This window comes from Carya illinoinensis, chromosome 11, assembly GCF_018687715.1.
Source record: "Carya illinoinensis cultivar Pawnee chromosome 11, C.illinoinensisPawnee_v1, whole genome shotgun sequence".
NCBI lineage: Eukaryota > Viridiplantae > Streptophyta > Magnoliopsida > Fagales > Juglandaceae > Carya > Carya illinoinensis.
In genome coordinates, this window is record NC_056762.1 from 37,445,335 (window position 1) to 37,464,389 (window position 19,055).

At 35.5% G+C, this 19,055-nt stretch overlaps 2 protein-coding genes across 2 annotated transcripts; one reads left to right on the plus strand and one right to left on the minus strand.

Moving 5' to 3' along the window:
* Window positions 1–1,697: 1,697 nt before the first annotated feature.
* LOC122280978 (sugar transport protein 12-like) lies at window positions 1,698–4,157 on the minus strand. Its single transcript, XM_043092136.1, has 4 exons — window positions 3,889–4,157; window positions 3,396–3,721; window positions 2,620–3,249; window positions 1,698–2,498 (listed from the first exon to the last, which is right to left on the minus strand). The coding sequence occupies exons 1-4, from the start codon at window positions 4,016–4,018 to the stop codon at window positions 2,001–2,003; spliced, it is 1,584 nt and encodes a 527-aa protein (XP_042948070.1). The 5' UTR covers window positions 4,019–4,157; the 3' UTR covers window positions 1,698–2,000.
* A 10,459-nt stretch (window positions 4,158–14,616) lies between these two features.
* LOC122282052 (ethylene-responsive transcription factor ERF027-like) lies at window positions 14,617–16,059 on the plus strand. Its single transcript, XM_043093971.1, has one exon. The coding sequence runs from the start codon at window positions 15,109–15,111 to the stop codon at window positions 15,640–15,642; it is 534 nt and encodes a 177-aa protein (XP_042949905.1). The 5' UTR covers window positions 14,617–15,108; the 3' UTR covers window positions 15,643–16,059.
* The last annotated feature ends 2,996 nt before the right edge of the window (window positions 16,060–19,055 follow it).

Here is a 19,055-nt window from a genome sequence, read left to right on the forward strand (position 1 = left end):
ATTACGGCACAAAAACTGTGCCAGTAGTCCTTGACTATACCAAACTTGGTACAGTTATTACATATACATATATAGGCATATATATAACTTCATGTAATAACTTCATGTTAATGCACTTATTCTAAACATGTATGTTAATTTGGATCAACATACGACAGATCTAATGAAAAATACAAGGAAAAATCCTCTTGATCATCCTGGACTTGCATCAGTCTCAAGTGCTCAGGAAAATCTCTATATCTATACATGACGCTAGCCCCCGGTAAACTTCATTAATTTCCTAATTAATGAAGTTTACCTATTTTGTATCACGGAATTCATGGTAATTTTGAAAAAAAAACTCTATTTCGCAGGGTGAAGACCTCAAAAAGGCAATCGGCAGCAGGTGTTTACATGGAGTGCATAACCAAGGAATAACCATTAATTTATCTATAACCATTAATTCCCACTCAACTTTTAACACGACAGAAATGTCGTCGTTGAAGGCCACTTATAGGCACAGTTTATGAGTCGCCGCACGAAATCTCGTGACAATAAACATTATCTATTTAGTTGTTGCCTTTTTGTGGCATAAGCCATCTATTTCCCATTAGCGGTTGTCATGGGAAGGAAAATCGTGGCTAAATAACATATTTCTTATAGTGAAATTACCTAGACTTGTATGCAGTCCCCAAAAAGAGGACTGTACATAACATTGATCGTTGTAATCATGATTTGTAAATATTATTTGAGATTAACTTGGGACAAGATTCCAAACTAACAAGGGTGTTGTATTCAATTTTGTAATGTTATATGCAATTATAGAATATATAAGCGCTATGCAATCGTTTTGGAAAAGAGTATGGTGCACTATTAAAAAATAAAAATTATATGTGCAATCTCTTTTGCTTATTTTTTTGACTAATCTATTAATGTGATTGGTTGTATATTAAAACAATTGATGCAATCAATTATATCAATTGAGTATGCAAGGAGTACGTAAAAGTGACTATATGCAGCATTACTAATTAAAAAATTAGTTTAGTTTTTTTTTCATGTGAGTTTCATATTTACACATTTTTTCCAGAGAGATTATACTATATTAATGCATTTAACGATTGCAAATATTATTTCTCTTTTTTTTAACGCTTTTGATACTTGCGAATTGCAATTTTTGTTGAATGTGGTTGTTTAGATTCAGTAAACATTAAATGTCCCTTTGGATATTTAGAGTATCTCAATATATCTATGAATGGTAGTGAAATATTATCAAATTTTAAAAAATGTGGGAAAAAGTTTAAATAAAAATATTATAAAGTTAAAAAATTATTTGAATATTATTAATATTATCTTTGTTTTGAAATTGAAAAAAGTAATATTGTTTTTTGTGTTTTATTTAGGAGTTTCGAAACGTTATAATAATTAAGTAATGATTAGATGGAAAAATTAAAAATTAAAAATTGAAAGTGTTTTATATTTAAATTATGTTTAAAAATAAAATATCTAAGAATATTTGTCAAACGGACTCTTACTCGCCCCTAGGTCTCTAGATGTATTGTTGGATCTAAATTGTTTTTATATCCATACACTTTAATCACGGCCATAAAAATTGTGGTCAAGGGACAGCCCATTAACATATGTTAAGATATCAAGTAGAAATTAACTCTCCGCTTGTTTATTTTCTCAAAAACTCATATCAAACACATGAATGCTGGTAATTGATCTACGGCATGATGGATGAAGAATGTTCAAGCCACCAAATCCAAACATAATCAGTGATCTGGAACCAAGGCCCCAACATCTGAGACACTTGGTCAAAATAGTCCTGTATTTTTTAACAAGGCCCAACTTGAAAAACAAAAAAAACAAAATAAAATCTACTTATGGTATTTGAAAATAAAATAAAACAAAATAATATCATCGTTTAACAAAACGATTCGCAAAACCGCATCGATCCAAATTCATCAAAAAAAAAAGAAAAAAAAGATAGTGTGAGGAACTGAACCGCAGATCGGTATTGATCAAGCATTATTTACCCTTTTGCTCATCTGAATATCTCCTGATCCAGGGCCACCAGGAGTAGTACTCTTGTCTTCTTGTTCAGAACAAACAAACTTGCGCCAGTAAGGGTGGTTTTGCCACACAATTGACATTTCTTCGATGGGGACACCCTTAGTCTCCGGCAGGAACTTGTAAATGAAGAAACTCATTACCACCACCCAGCATGCAAAGAAGATGAACAGCCCAAACTTCAGATGGCACAACATTGAGGTGAAGACTTGCGCAATGGCAAAGGTGAAGATCATGTTCACGGAGACATTGATACTCTGAGCAGCAGACCTGATTTCCAGTGGGAAGATTTCACTGGGAACCAACCACCCTAGAGGACCCCATGACCATGCAAATCCAGCAACGTAAATGCAGATGAAGAACACCAATCCAGAAGCATACCACTTTGGCAATTCACCGGGGTTTCCAGTCATTCCAAATTTAGCAGCAATTGCTATTGTAATTATAACCTGTATTTGCATTATTAAAAAAGCATCAAATATGCATGTATATTAACGCATGAGAAGCGCAAGATAAAGCTATACAAAGGAACCCAATTATAAAAAGAACTTAGAATTATGATATATATACCTGACATATGAACATTTGAGCGCCACCCTGAAGGAAAAGGGTCCTTCTTCCCCACCTATCAACACTAAAAATTGAAACCAGGGTTGCGGCAGAATTAACACTACCGGTAATCACTGCAGACATGAGCGAAGCACTGCTTCCGAAACCAATGGTTTTGAACAAAACAGGAGCATAAAACGTGATCACGTTCATGCCAGTGAGCTGCTGGAAGAAGGGAATGCAAATGGCCATTGTGAGTTGAGGCCTGTACTTCCTTTGGAAAATGGTAGCCCAAGGATGTTTTACTAATTTAGAGGCTTCGCTGGCCGCCACAAGATCATTGAATTCCTCGTCTACGTTGGAAATTCCTCGGATTTTCACAAGTTGTTCCTTGGCCTCGTCGTAATGGTTACGCTCTATCAGAGAGTTTGGAGTGTCGGGAAGACAAAACGAACCTATAATGATAATTAAAGCAGGGACCATGGCACCCCCCAAGCTCAAGCGCCATCCCCAACCACCCTCAATCTGAGCGAAGAAGTAGTTCAGAAGATTGGCAATGAGGATGCCAATTGTAATCGCCAATTGGAACATCATGTTGAGAGCACCTCGGTATTTATATGGAGCCATCTCAGAGACGTAAATTGGCACAGACTGTAAACAAACATATAAGAACTCAGACAATCATGTACGTATGTATAATAATTCAGACGTGACTCTGAATTAATCAGAAATTCAACATCGTTTTGTATATATGATAAGAGACAGATCATGTCGGGCTTAGGTTTTTTATTTTTTACCTGATTTGCACATCCAATACCAAAACCAAGTAGCATACGACCAACAATAAGCATCCAGACCCTATCAGCGAAGCCATTGACAAGCGCACCAGCACAAAAAAGTATTCCACCCCAAAGCATCGTAGTCCGCCTCCCAAAATGTCTGGTTATTGTTGATGCAAAGATGGATGCGACCAAAGCAGCAAGATACAGGGACGAAGTAAACAGAGTCAATGTCTGACTGTCGAATTTGCAGTACTGATCATCAGAAGGTTTCACCGATGCCTCCTTTCTGTATACAGCGGGAAAAAACTTTTCCAAGAAGGAATCCATGGATGTAACTCCGCCTGTAACATTACCCTAGATATATTATCGACTAATACATACATACATATATATATATATATATACACGGCTTGATCTTCTCCGTGCATTCATAATCGAAAACGATAGGTTAAAACAGGTTGCAAGGAACGATTAAAAAATAAAAGTGATCGAACTTAAGGATTGTTACCTGAAATTCCAAGATCATAACCAAAAATCAAGCCACCCGTGGCTGCGATTACGCATGTCATGAAGACCTTGAAAGTGAGTTTGCCGGGATAGTCCCGTCCATCCTCCGAAGCTATAACACCACCGGCCATTTTGATTTTTGACGTAATTGAATATCACTTCTTTAGAAGAGAAAAGAGCCAGAACGATCAAACGATCAGAAGTACTGGAATTTATAGATCAGGAGTGCGAGGATTCCTATGGGCACTAGTAGTCTATCCATAATGAATTTATCCATATATATTCGATTTTAAGATTATCACGTAAATATCTAAACAGATAATCTAATCGAATGACTGAAAGTGCGGAAGGACTGATTTTTCCCAAAAAAAAAAATCGTAATATACATGTTAGAGTTTGAGTTGGGGTTTTCTTCATAAATATAAAAGATTAAGCAGATAAAGACAATTACTTTATCTTTTGTTTTTTGTAATTATATAATTATGTAGTTCTTGAATATTTATAGAGAAAATGAAGTTTAATTAAATTCATTTACTGACGAATTAAGAGCCTAAAATCAATATAAATGGTTAAACTTTATATTCTAGATATTTATAATTATCAGGATTAGAAATTGTTTTAGAAAATCTTCAAATTGATTAATATTTTTGGGTTAAAGATTCTATTCTCAAGTCAGTATATAGAATATATCTAATAAAATATTTATATGATATAATTTGATTTAAAAGATAAATTTTAAATTTTAAATTTTAAAAATTAAATTTTATCATTTAAATAATATAGATAATATGTGATTTATGGATGAGTTTGAGAATAGAATAGTCGGATTATAAGGCATATGTGGCCAGCGGGCCCAACCCTACATCGATCGAGGATATGAATAACCCGCATAGGATAGATCATAGGTTATAAAGATAGTCATAGGTGCTAATAAATTGTACACTAACTACTTACATTAACTACCAGACCACCATGGTCAATCATTAAGAGCCGTGACCATAATGCAATCCAAGTAAAAGAGTCAAATTATATTCTAACCCGGCCCAGTCTACTAAGTCATTTTGCATAGCACGAAGAGGTCCAATAGATGGGTCCAGCCCATAAAAAAACTGAGGGCCAACCCAGGCCTACAACAATTCTTAAGGATTATCTACCAAAGAAATTAGCAAGCCACTTTTACACCAGATCAGCTCTTGAGATGCACCCATACACAGCTCGAAGCCCCTCACGAGTGTTGCTGGCATCTCCTGTCTACTCACTTGATTTAATTCTTTCTATCTTTCTTTTTTTTGGAAAACATTAAATAATATTATATATAATCATGAAATATACAAGTATCACATAATCTTGTTAAAAAATAGTAGGATCTACTATTAAACAAATAATTTTTTTTCATGTGAGTATCATATTTACTCACTATTTTTTAAAAGGATCCTGCTGCGCTTGTGCATTCAAAGTACAATTGTAAATATTATTTTTCGTCTTTTTTATTTTTTTCTAATAGGATATCAAATGATTGACAGATAAATGAAATGTAATAAATAGTTTTTCAATTATTTATGTCATGTTAGAAGATAATGAAGTTAGTGTTAACGTCGTGTTTCGTACACTTTTGAGTCGAGCTCTCAACAGTTTGGGTCTTTTGTCTTGGACCTACGAACACAAAGAGATGGTGGCCCAGCAGTGGTAGAGGGAATCTTCAATACCAAAGTTAGTAATACTTTAAGAAAATATGCATAAAAGTAGTAAGAGTAGAGAGAGTTCAGAGAGTCTAGAGTGTAACCCTTATCCCGATACATGGGAGTTGTTTTTATACTTGGGTTTTAGGATCAAGAGCCCATGCCCTGCAGTGGGGGGAGGCGTCCTTCCCATAGCTTATTTAGTCATGCTTATTTAATGCGACATGGCCTTTTAGAAGGTGTATTTAATACGGCGTGGCCCTCTATCCCGTCTGCATGTCATTGGTGTGATGTGTCGAATCATCCTCCCTTGTTGTGAGAGGATTATGATTCTTTTGCCTATACGGGCTGCTTGCTCATTTTACCCCTTTGGAAATCGGGTTCAAGCAACACAAAGATGAACTTGAGTGTCACTTATTTCTCTTTTTTCCAACCACGAGGGCCCCCATGAGCCTACGTCACTGGGCCTAAGGCCTCAGGGGAAAAACCCTCCTAACAGTCAGGATGATGATTAAAGAGATAATAAATAATATTACTCATGTTTACAGTGTAATAAAATTAGACCGGTTGCACCATAGGTGCCAATCAACTATCGCAAACATATAGAGATTAGATAATACTAAACAGAAGATAATTAAATTTAGTAGCAGCTAGCAAACTTATGGATGCATAAACTTAATTATTTGCTGTATAATTTTGAATACAAAAGCAAGAATTCCTAATTAATATATATGTTTCGTACTCATTGATCATTTATATATGCTTCCTTTAGCTTTCAGCTAAAACAAAAAGGAGAGAAAAAGCTTCATTAATAAGATGCAAATTGAAGTAATGAGCAATTCCCATTCCCATGCCCTTGCTATCTTTGATTTTTCTTTATAATCATGATGATCACCATCTTTGTAGTTTGCCAGTCCACGTGAAGGTTAGAAACCACACATAAAGCTGGTACGTACTACAATACAAAAGGCCAGGTGAGGCCAGGACACACTATATATTTTTTTAATACTATGGAATCTGGATTAATATTTAATTAATTAAGTGACTCAGGAACATGATACGTGGACATGATCAAAACCATGTGCGCAACCCACACGGAGGTCCATGGTGGGGCCGTACGTGGCCATATATGGGTGACAAAAGAGCACCTTGCATGTTGGCAGATTAATGTCCAAGCAATTCGAATCAGTATGCATTCATGCATGTATATCGGCCGGCGGCCACCATACGGGAAAATTATAAAAGGGTCTCTCAAAAAAAAAAAAAAATATATATATATATATATAAAAGGGTTTGACTGCAAGTACTACCCGCCCCATTGATTTATTTTTTGTTTCTTTTCTGTAGTTTAATAACATTAAAATCTAGTCCTTGTTGTAAAATAACATTGTAAAATTGTATGACCACCTTGAGCTAGCCGTCAAATGCACAGTGCATAGTGCCAGCATAGTACTGCATAGTAACTGGCATAGTAAATGGCCGACATCGCACAGTGTGCATAGTGCCAGCATAGTACTGCATAGTAACTGGCATAGTAAATGGCCGACATCGCACAGTGCGCATAGTGCCAGCATAGTACTGCATAGTAACTGGCATAGTAAATGGCCGACATCGCACAGTGCATAGTACCAGCATAGTACTGCATAGTAAATATGCACAGTACCAGCATAGTACTGCATAGTAACTTGCATAGTTCCCTTTGTACGCCTATATATATCGTTGAATTCTTTAAGAAATTCATAAGTTTCATAACTTCTCTGAGTTCTATCTCTCTCTCTCTCTCTCTCTCTCCTTTCGATAGTTTTATAACACGTTATCAGCACGAGAGTTCTGACGATCTTGAAGCTAATAGTCCTCTACTTCAAGTAAGTCTTTCAATATATTTTTTTATAGTTTTCAAAATGAATATGAAATATTAAACATACTTATGTTCTTGATTTATATATGTAGAAAATGTCAAATCTTACAAAATTGGAATTCGTTGCTCTTGACATTTCTGGGAAAAATTATTTATCTTGGATCCTTGATGCTGAGATCCATCTGGATGCAATGAACCTGGGAGATACAATTAAAGAAGGAAATCAAGGGTCCCTGCAGGACCGTGCTAAGGCAATGATTTTCCTTCGGCACCATCTTCATGAAGAATTAAAAACTGAGTATCTAACGGTGAAAAATCCACTTATTTTGTGGAATGATTTAAGGGAGAGATATGAACACCAGAAAACTGTAATCCTCCCAAAAGCTCGTCATGATTGGATGCACCTGAGGTTGCAAGACTTCAAGAGTGTTAGTGAGTATAACTCTGCACTCTTTAAAATTAGCTCGCTATTGAAATTATGTGGTGAAAAAGTCACTGATGATGACTTGTTAGAGAAGACATATACTACTTTTCATGCCTCGAATGTGCTCCTGCAGCAGCAGTATCGAGAGCGAAAGTTCAAGAAATATTCTGAACTTATATCTTGTCTTCTATTAGCTGAGCAGAATAATGAGCTTTTATTAAGAAATCACCAGTCACGTCCTACTGGTTCTATATCATTCCCTGAAGTGAATGGTACTAGATTTACATCATTCCCAGAAGCGAATGGTGCATCTTTTCAAAGAAAAAGAGGGCGTGGACGTGGTAAGAAAAACTATAGAAGTGGAGGTCCTAGAAGTGACCACACTAAAAGGGAAAATAATAGATATACACCGTACCACCAGAAGTGGTTCAACTCAGACAAGGGCAAAGGTCCTCAAAATAAATTTGTAAAGAAATATGAAGATGAATGCCATAGATGTGGTATGACTGGACATTGGTCTCGTACCTGTCGTACAGCTAAACACTTGGTTGACTTATACCAATCTTCCATAAAAGAAAAAACAAAGAAATTTGAAACAAATTTTGCTGAACCATCATATGCTTTAAATTCTATAGATGGAGAAGATATTACAAGTCTTGATGTTTCTGATTTCTTTGAGGATTCTAGTGGTAGAGTTGATCATGGAAGTGTTCCTTTTTAATTAATGTATTTCCTTTATATTATTGTAAAATATTTTTATTCTGTAATTTTTTTAGTAATGAAAGTTTTATATATTTTGTAGAATCATGAGTCTTATTGATGAACTTTCTATCTCCGAGATGAATAATAAAGATGTATGTCTGGCTGACAGTGCTACAACTCATACAATTCTTAAGGATAAAAAATATTTTCAAAATCTAACATTGAGTAAAGCCTATGTTCATACCATCTCCGGTTCATCGAATCTAATTGAAGGCTCCGGAAGAGCTTATATTGTGTTGCCTAATGGCACCAAATTTTGCATTGATGATGCTCTATTTTCTTCACAATCCAGAAGAAATTTATTAAGTTTTAAAGATATACGTCGTAATGGTTGTCATATTGAAACCATTAACGAAGACGATAAAGAGCATCTTCTCATTACTAAAATAATTTCGAGCCAGAAGCTCGTATTAGAAAAACTGCCTGCCCTCTCATCTGGATTATATTATACAAAAATGAGAACAATTGAATCACATGTTGTAATGCACCAGAAGTGCATTGATCCTAAAATATTTATGACTTGGCATGATCGCCTTGGACATCCGGGATCAATAATGATGAGACGAATAATTGATAATTCGTATGGGCATCCCCTAAAGAATCAGAAGATTATCTTACCCAATGAATATCCATGCTCTGCATGTTCTCAAGGTAAATTGATTATCAAACCATCTATCTCAAAGGTTGGTTTTGAATCTCCATCGTTTTTACAAAGGATTCATGGAGATATATGTGGGCCTATTCAACCATCAAGTGGACCGTTCAGATATTTTATGGTTTTAATTGATGCATCAAGTCGATGGTCACATGTTTGTTTACTTTCCACTAGAAATGCTGCATTTGCTAAACTTCTTGCACAAATAATTAAGCTACGAGCACAATTCCCTGATTATCCAATTAAAACTATTCGATTGGATAATGCAGGAGAATTTACATCTCAAGCTTTTGATAATTATTGCATGTCAATAGGAATAGATGTTGAACATCCAGTTGCCCACACACATACTCAAAATGGTTTAGCTGAATCATTGATTAAAAGGCTTCAGCTAATCGCTAGACCTTTACTCATGAAATCAAATCTTCCTATTTCTGCTTGGGGACATGCTATAATTCATGCAGCATCATTAATTCGAGTTAGACCATCAGCATATCACAAATATTCACCATTACAGCTTGCATTTGGTCAGCAACCAAATATCTCTCATCTTCGTACTTTTGGATGTACTGTATATGTTCCAATTGCACCTCCACAACGTACAAAGATGGGCCCTCAACGTAGACTTGGGATATATGTTGGGTTTGATTCTCCATCTATTATCAGATACCTTGAGCCTCTTACAGGGGATATGTTTAAGGCACGTTTTGAGGATTGTCATTTTGACGAATCCATTTTTCCAACAATGGGTAATGAGAAGTCGGTGCCTGAAGCACGACAAACATTGTGTAAAGAGAAGTCGGTGCCTGAAGCACGACAAGAAATTACTTGGGAAAATAAAGCTCTTTCCCAATTTGATCCTCGTACAAAAGAATGTAATCTAGAGGTTCAAAAGATTATTCATTTGCAAAGTGTTGCAAACCAATTACCGGATGCATTTACTGACACTAAAGGTCTGGTAAAATCATATATTCCTGCTGTTAATGTTCCAGCAAGGATTGCAGTCCCTGAAGGACAAGTTGCCAAAATAGCAATAGGCGAGTCTAAGATACGCCTGAAGCGTGGACGGCCTATTGGTGCTAAGGACAAAATTCCTCGAAAGAAGAAAATACAAAATGAATTTGGTACTCCTGAAGAATCCATACCAACACAGGCCATAAGAGTAATTGATGCTCATGAAGAGAGTAAATCTCCTGAGAAAGAACCTCCTGAAGAGGTATTTCATGAAATGTCTTCCCTTGAAGAGGGACAGGTACCTGAAAATAACGAGATCTCGATACATTTCATGAATACAGGAGAAATTTTGAATAGAAATAAAACTGTTGTCGACAACATATTCTCATATAAAATGGCTCTTGACATTACCAGAAGTAATGAAGAAATTGAGCCAAGAACTGTCGAAGAATGTCGACATAGAGATGACTGGCCAAAATGGAAATCAGCTATTGAAGCTGAATTAAACTCGCTAGCAAAGCGAGAGGTCTTTGGACCAATTATACAAACACCAAAGGGTGTAATACCCGTTGGATATAAATGGGTATTTATACGTAAACGTAATGAAAGTAATGAAATTGTGCGATATAAAGCACGACTTGTTGCACAAGGTTTCCTGCAGAAACCGGGGATTGATTATGAGGAAACATACTCTCCTGTTATGGATGCAATCACATTCAGATATTTGATTAGTTTGGCAGTTATAAAAAGATTGGATATGCAGTTGATGGATGTGGTCACCGCATATTTATATGGATCATTAGATCATGACATATATATGAAAATCCCTGAAGGATATAAAATGCCTGAAGCTTCTAATCTGAGTACATCCAGAAGTATGTATTCTATTAAGCTTCAAAGATCTTTATATGGGTTAAAACAATCCGGACGCATGTGGTATAAACGCCTTAGCGAATATCTATTGAAAGAAGGATTTGAGAATAATCCAATATGCCCATGTGTTTTTATTAAGAAATCAGACTCCGGATTTGTTATTATTGCGGTTTATGTTGATGATCTAAATCTTGTTGGAACTCCTGAAGAGATCAGAAGAACTGCTACATATTTAAAGAATGAATTTGAAATGAAAGATCTTGGCAAAACGAAATTTTGTCTCGGCCTGCAGCTCGAGCATTTGCCAAATGGAATTCTCATTCATCAATCAAATTATACAGAGAAAGTCTTGAAACACTTTTACATGGACAAAGCTCATCCCCTGAGTACTCCAATGGTTGTTCGATCACTTGATGTGCAGAAGGATCCATTTCGTCCTTGTGAAGACAATGAAGAAATTCTTGGTTCTGAAATACCTTATCTCAGTGCAATTGGAGCCCTGATGTATCTTGCAAATTGCACTCGGCCTGATATTGCATTTTCAGTTAATTTACTTGCAAGATATAGTTCCGCACCAACTCGAAGACATTGGAATGGCATTAAACATATCCTTCGATACCTTCGAGGTACGGTTGATATGGGATTATTTTATCAATTTGGTTCAAGTCCACAATTAGTTGGATATGCAGATGCAGGTTATCTTTCAGATCCACACAGAGGTAGATCTCAGACTGGATATGTATTTACTTATGGAAATTCTGCTATATCATGGAGATCTGTCAAACAAACACTATCTGCTACATCTTCAAATCACTCAGAGATCATTGCAATTCATGAAACAAGTCGAGAATGCATTTGGCTAAGATCAATGATCCAACATATTCAAGAAAAGTGTGGTCTTCCAGTGATTAATGATAGTCCAACAACTTTATACGAAGATAATGCTGCTTGTATTGCTCAAATTAGAGGAGGATATATCAAAGGTGATAGAACCAAACATATTTCACCTAAATTCTTTTATACTCATGAACTTCAAGAAAAAGGTGAAATTAAAGTCAAGCAGATACGATCAAGTGATAATCTGGCAGATTTATTCACAAAAGCATTACCAACTGCAACATTTAAGAAGATTGTGCAGAACATTGGAATGCGGAGACTTGAAGACCTTTTATCATGCACTTTTCAGGGGGAGTAACATCTTGAAGACTTATGCTGATTGTACTCTTTTTCCTTCGCTAAGGTTTTATCCCACTGGGTTTTCCTTCGCAAGGTTTTAATGAGGCAATCTTAAAGCATTTTACGGTACACATGAATATTGTACTCTTTTTCCTTCGCCATTGGTTTTTTCCCACAGGGTTTTTCCTTGGCAAGGTTTTAACGAGGCATATTCATTATAAGTGGTCATCCAAAGGGGGAGTGTTGTAAAATAACATTGTAAAATTGTATGACCACCTTGAGCTAGCCGTCAAATGCACAGTGCATAGTGCCAGCATAGTACTGCATAGTAACTGGCATAGTAAATGGCCGACATCGCACAGTGTGCATAGTGCCAGCATAGTACTGCATAGTAACTGGCATAGTAAATGGCCGACATCGCACAGTGCGCATAGTGCCAGCATAGTACTGCATAGTAACTGGTATAGTAAATGGCCGACATCGCACAGTGCATAGTACCAGCATAGTACTGCATAGTAAATATGCACAGTACCAGCATAGTACTGCATAGTAACTTGCATAGTTCCCTTTGTACGCCTATATATATCGTTGAATTCTTTAAGAAATTCATAAGTTTCATAACTTCTCTGAGTTCTATCTCTCTCTCTCTCTCTCTCTCCTTTCGATAGTTTTATAACAGTCCTCAAATTATTATATATCGCTAATTGTGTAGTTAGTTAGTTTCAACACCAAGTCTTAAAATTTAGATACCATCATAACGTTTCAAGTCTAAAAATTATATGAAGTTATAACTTAGGAGATAAAGTATACTGATAATTTGGGCAAATTACATATAAAATACATACAAATAGATAGATTATTATATTCGTCAGATTTGAGATAATTGACTGCTTAATAATTAAGCGAAACATTAATCATTTTTCTTTGTCGAAAACATAATATATATGTATATATATAATTAAATCTAGCTCTTTTCATACAAAGTTCTAAATTTGAAGTTTGAATTATGACTGTACTCACTTTTAATTTAATTAAATATTTTACATATTAGAATTTTATTACATATAGTTACTTTTTCTTATGCATGCTACTAATGTGATTAATCAAAATAATTATTTTATATTAAAAAAATAATATAATCAATTATATTTAAAGAGTATACAAAGAATATGTAAAAGTAATTCTACATAAAACTTTTGTTAAAATTATTCGTTAAAAGAAGTTTAGGTCTCGTTTAGTTGCAAGACTGAGTTGAGATCAACTCAATTCAATCTAATTTAAATTGAGTCTAACATCTATTCACGACTCAACTCTCAAATTATTAAATTTATCTCAACTCAAAACTTCTTTACACATATATAGAACTCACAACATTTTTAACTTAATACATCTTTATACATAGGACCTATAAATTTTTTAAATTTTTCATAAATAATACTAAACTCATCTTAACATTTAAATATATCTAAACTCATTTAAATGAATCTTACATAACTTATTTCACCTATTTAATTTATTATTATTTATAAAAAATTTAATTTAACTTAACTCAACATCTAAAACGTAATCTTAATCTACACAAAATATTAAAAATATAATCAACACGTATTTTTGCCTTAGTGGGTGGGTTGGAAGGAAACGTGGAAGTGGCGCCCGCCCGAAAGGATATAAAGAGATGATAGGGGGAAAGTTGAAAGGACTTGAGAAAGCTTGCGGTACGTACTGCATTTAATTGACTCACATAGGTAACTATCTGAGGGGGATGATGTATTAGCAATGACAAAATGACTAACATAATTATTAACTTGATAGAGCAACAACCTATCTAGCTAGCTAATATCTTTTCAGTTCACCATATCATTGCCCGGCCTTGATATTGACTTGAATTTTATTAATAACAATATATATATATTCATCCGTCATGTCAGATTTATTTATTGATCACGCGGAACCTTTTTTTCATTATGAAGTTGAAGCGAAAAAGGTTTCGAAAGTTACAACTTTCCATAGAAGCTTTTACGAGAACAAACTACATATTGCATATATATATATATAATTATAATTATATATATACACATATATACAGTAGTACTTCAGTTATCTGGGCTACCGGCGGCCAGATCGCACATAATTTCTTAGCTCTAGAATTTGCGGACTGCAACACCCTCGACGCATTGATCAGATCGAACTTTTAAGCAGTAATCCAGATTCTAGAAAGTAAAGAGAGTGGAGTGGAATGTTGATGTCACTAATATTTAAGGGATGAGAGGAGATAGCAGCTAGATGCTTTGCTAGGCTGTGCCAAATTAATGCGTGTGCCTGATCACCATCATCAGCGTATTTATATCTTGCATGCACACCGGAAAATAAAATAAAAAATAAAAATAAAAAACCCCTAAATCATCTATCATATTTTTCAACTTTTTCCCGTCTAAAAGACTAAAAACACGAGTGATTACTAATACCAAGCTGGTGCCACGATTTTGGAGTACTCACTCTGACGCCGGCCCTCCGCGAAATCCCCACGCTTTTACCTTTTTATGACAACTATACATATATAGAACACAGACGGCCTAGTACTCATAAATCTTGAACCAAAGTCTCTAACCATACCCTTTCTGTATCAGATCAATCTTCACCCTTTACGCACCCATTAGGCCAAACCCCTTCAGCCGCCTTTGCCAGCCCCCTTGACTGGCCTCCTCCTTTTCCTCCCACAGAGCTACCCATTTGATCACCGTCAATAAATCCAACATTCTCACCCTAGCTAACTATTACAGGTGTGATTTCATCGCCCTGATCACCAATATTCCTCTTGCTTGAATCTACAAAGCCCATCTATGGCCTCAAGTTCCACCGGGAAACACCCAATGTATCGCGGGATCAGGTGCCGGAGCAGCAAGTGGGTCTCTGAAATCCGAGAGCCACGTAAGACCACACGCATATGGCTCGGCACATTCCCGACCCCGGAGATGGCTGCTGCCGCCTATGACGTGGCAGCGCTAGCACTAAGAGGAGGCGATGCGGTTCTCAACTTCCCAGGTTTAGTTGGTTCATACCCAGTTCCAGCCTCTACATCGCCCCTCGACATACGTAGCGCCGCCGCAGCAGCTGCAGCATTGAAGAAGCCGGAATCAAGTGGCAACTCGGGACTCAGGCTACAGTCACGCCGCAACAATCATGATAATACTGCGCATGAAGCTGGTATAAGATCTGGAGAAGAATTTGTGGATGAGGAAGCCATATTTGGAATGCCAAATTTGCTAGTGGACATGGCGGAGGGAATGCTGGTGTCTCCTCCGAGAATAAACTCATCGGATGACTCGCCGGGAGATCATTCAGATGGTGGGGAAAACTTATGGAGCTATTTTTGAAAATTCTATGTGGTTATACATCCAAGTAAAATATTCATGGGAAAGACTTTCGAAAATAAAAGAAGAAGAAACAGAAATATTAGAAGAAAGATAACAACTAGGACACGGTGGTTTAGCGTGTTACATGTTTGCCTTTGTACTATGCAGTACGTGCCAGTCATCAAATATAAATGAGGTATCAAGAATTTAACAGGTCCATGGAAACTATGATCGCAGGATTAATACATATTATATATAATCTGCATAGTGATTTTCCATCACATTAGATCAGTTTTGGACTAATTAAGGTAGTGATCTGTGCATGTTTGCATGCTTTTGTTTATGATCTGTGACTGTGCATGTACAGTAGTACTTTTTGTTGTGTCTTTGTGAGATTATCATGTTCTCTCAATATTGTTGGATTCCATGATTTGTCTATGTGAGCCATGTTTCCTTCATTTTACTGTAGCAGGAGCTTCTGGTTTTTTAGGGCGCAAATCTCTCCTAATTTGGGTCCGTAAAATAAGAAGATCATTACAGAAACAGAGAAACCTTTTCCCACTTGAACCCCTAATTGGAAGCGACAAAACAATCTTGGGTTCTGAATCTGCACACAAAACCTGTACGTATATATAGTACGTGTAGAAGATTTTCCTGCAGGAATTAATTGAATCTAACAACAGGTGAAAATTATGTTTTGCATCTTCAAGCTACTGGTTGGTTTCCAATACCTATATAAAATTGCAGAAATTGGAATATATAATTCCTTAAACTATTAATTAATAAGTTTTAATTAACGTGATTCTTAATTTCTTAACTAAGATATCTATATATACATCATAACTTTTTATAACTAATTAAGGTACTGCATGTTGCAAAAGCTAGCGAAATAATAGGAGGATTCAGAGCATATATAATTAAAGGAAAATACTTTAATACAAAGGGATTGTAAAATAGTAAATTTATAAATTGATATGATTTAACGTGATATATTTGTAAACTTACTTTTATTATAACATAAATTTAACAGATACTATATAATTATATTAGATTTATTTTTATATAATCACTTTTTTGTGTTTGTTATACTTTTCATAATTAAAACCCTTTCATTAATGATATCTATCACAGTGCGAGCTGAAAATTTTACAACATTTGAGAAATTTGGGAATTATCCCGATCGGGTCAAACTTAGAGATAGGTCCGGCCTTTAAATGTCAATATATCTCCTTTTTGACGAAAGATCCAAAGGCAAAGAATTTGGTTTTGAGTGATGATGAGAATAGAGAATGTCTCTATGATTAAACTGTTAAACTGTTCCATTGTCGGGGAATAATCATGGGACCCTGAACAGGAGGTGCCTCTCTCTCATTTATGAATGTCGACGTTTTCATGTTTATATCCAAAGGTCGCGTAATCAGGTTTTGCTGAAGTGCACTAATTAGAAAAGCTTTTTAATTGCAGGTATTAATGATCAGCAAGTATCATAGATCAAAAGAGTAATCACGTTGATATATAATAAATCTTCTCTCTCATCATGATCTTAATTATCTCGGCCTGTTGCGTCACTTGTATTGAAAATTAAGGGCAACTCCAAGTAATCAGATCAGAGTGGATCAATCAAAAGTAATGGAACATATCTCTTGGGGGCAAGAGATCATGAAAAAATAGCTAGCAATTTCTGAATGGATATTAATATCATTGTCGAAGAATTACAGCTTCTAACTTTTAACGTTAACCCTAAAGCTTGATTTAGAACTGATCATATAAATATATATACATATATGTATATATGTATATATATGTATATATATATATATATAATTTACAAAAAAACAGTGATACTTATTCAAGTAAATATTTTGAGCTTTTATAAGCGCACCATACTGCATGCAGGGCCCTGCATGACTTTTTCTCTATGATCTTTAAGGAGACAAACATCTCCTGCCATATCTTGTAGGCCCAGATCGATGGTATATATATATATATATATGTGCGAAGCACTTACGATGTATGCAGCATTTTATATATGTTTGACGAGAGAAAATATATTCATATCAAACCAAACTGGTCACAACTCAACAGTACCTATACTAGCTTCTTCAAATAAAAGTCAGATGTACAGTGCCACACCAGAGAAACACGATACATATAAGCTCTGTGTGTGTATCAGAGAGCCGCTTTCTCTGAAAGCATCACTAGTCTACCACTATTCTTTAGGTCAAGTAGAGGATCAATAGGAACCTGGCTAGCTAGCTAGCCATAGATCGACAGGACCCAATTAATATCTGCTCACTACTGATACAACCTGTCAAGAACTTTTTTTCATTCCTTTTAGACCATATAATAAGAAACAATAGACCCGTACATGAATTGCAGTATCCAGCTCGTTGATGCTAGCTTCAACTTGAATATTTGCTTTGTTGTCATGCCTTGTGATGGAGCTTGCTCGATAGAGATATATATGTAGCGTGAAGGGTTGGGCGGTCTAGGAGATATTGAGTTAAAAATGTGGGGGCCCTGCCCTGACCTGACCTTCACAAAAAGAAGAAGAATGATCAGAAGGAGAAGAAGTCCTAGCCAGGAGATATTGATATCCTTGTGTACTGACTAAATTAATTTTTGGACTGATACAACCATTATATAATGGCTATCTTCCATATCAAAACAAAACAAGTGACACGTTGACATATTCCAAGTGCTCTCAACTCGTCCGTACGTTTTTTTAACTCTCAGGTTAAAAAGCATTAATTATTTAAATAATTTCTCATGATTCTCATTCATGGCTGGCTAGGTTGGTTCTTTTGTGCAAATCTTGAAGAAGGAAATGAAAAGGCGTAGACGTTGCAAGTCGGCCATAGATCACTCTTAAAAGGTGGGGTTAGCCTTTTTGGGTACTTTATAATCCGTAAAATCAAAAAGAAAATTATTGTTTCTGATGTCTTTGTCTGATGCAAAACAAGAAGCCGAAATCCTTTTAACTTTGAATTAGCTCAAAAAATGGTTTGACTATGGGGACAAGCATGGCCGACATCGCCTACTATGCTTTCCTTCTTCATATCTTCACTTTCACAAGTTGGCGATGTGTCTCTCTCTCTCTCTTTAGCAAGATGTATACATGATGTAGTGAGCAATAAGTTTTTTGAATCATCACCCATGAAACCGACGTCTTTAATCCCTTTTGTTTTCCTTGTAAAAAAAAATAATAATAATACAGAAGATAAATACAAACTGTATATTTCATACATAAGATCAGCAGATGGTATATATATGAGATTCCATTCCATTCCATGTTGTTTAGAAAAGAAAACTCTTTCTCTCGATAGGCTTTGAAAAAAAAAATATTACAAAAATTATATGTGTAGTCATTTTTGTGTACTTTATTAATATGATTGACTGCATCATTTTTTAAATATAAAATAACCAAAAATTCT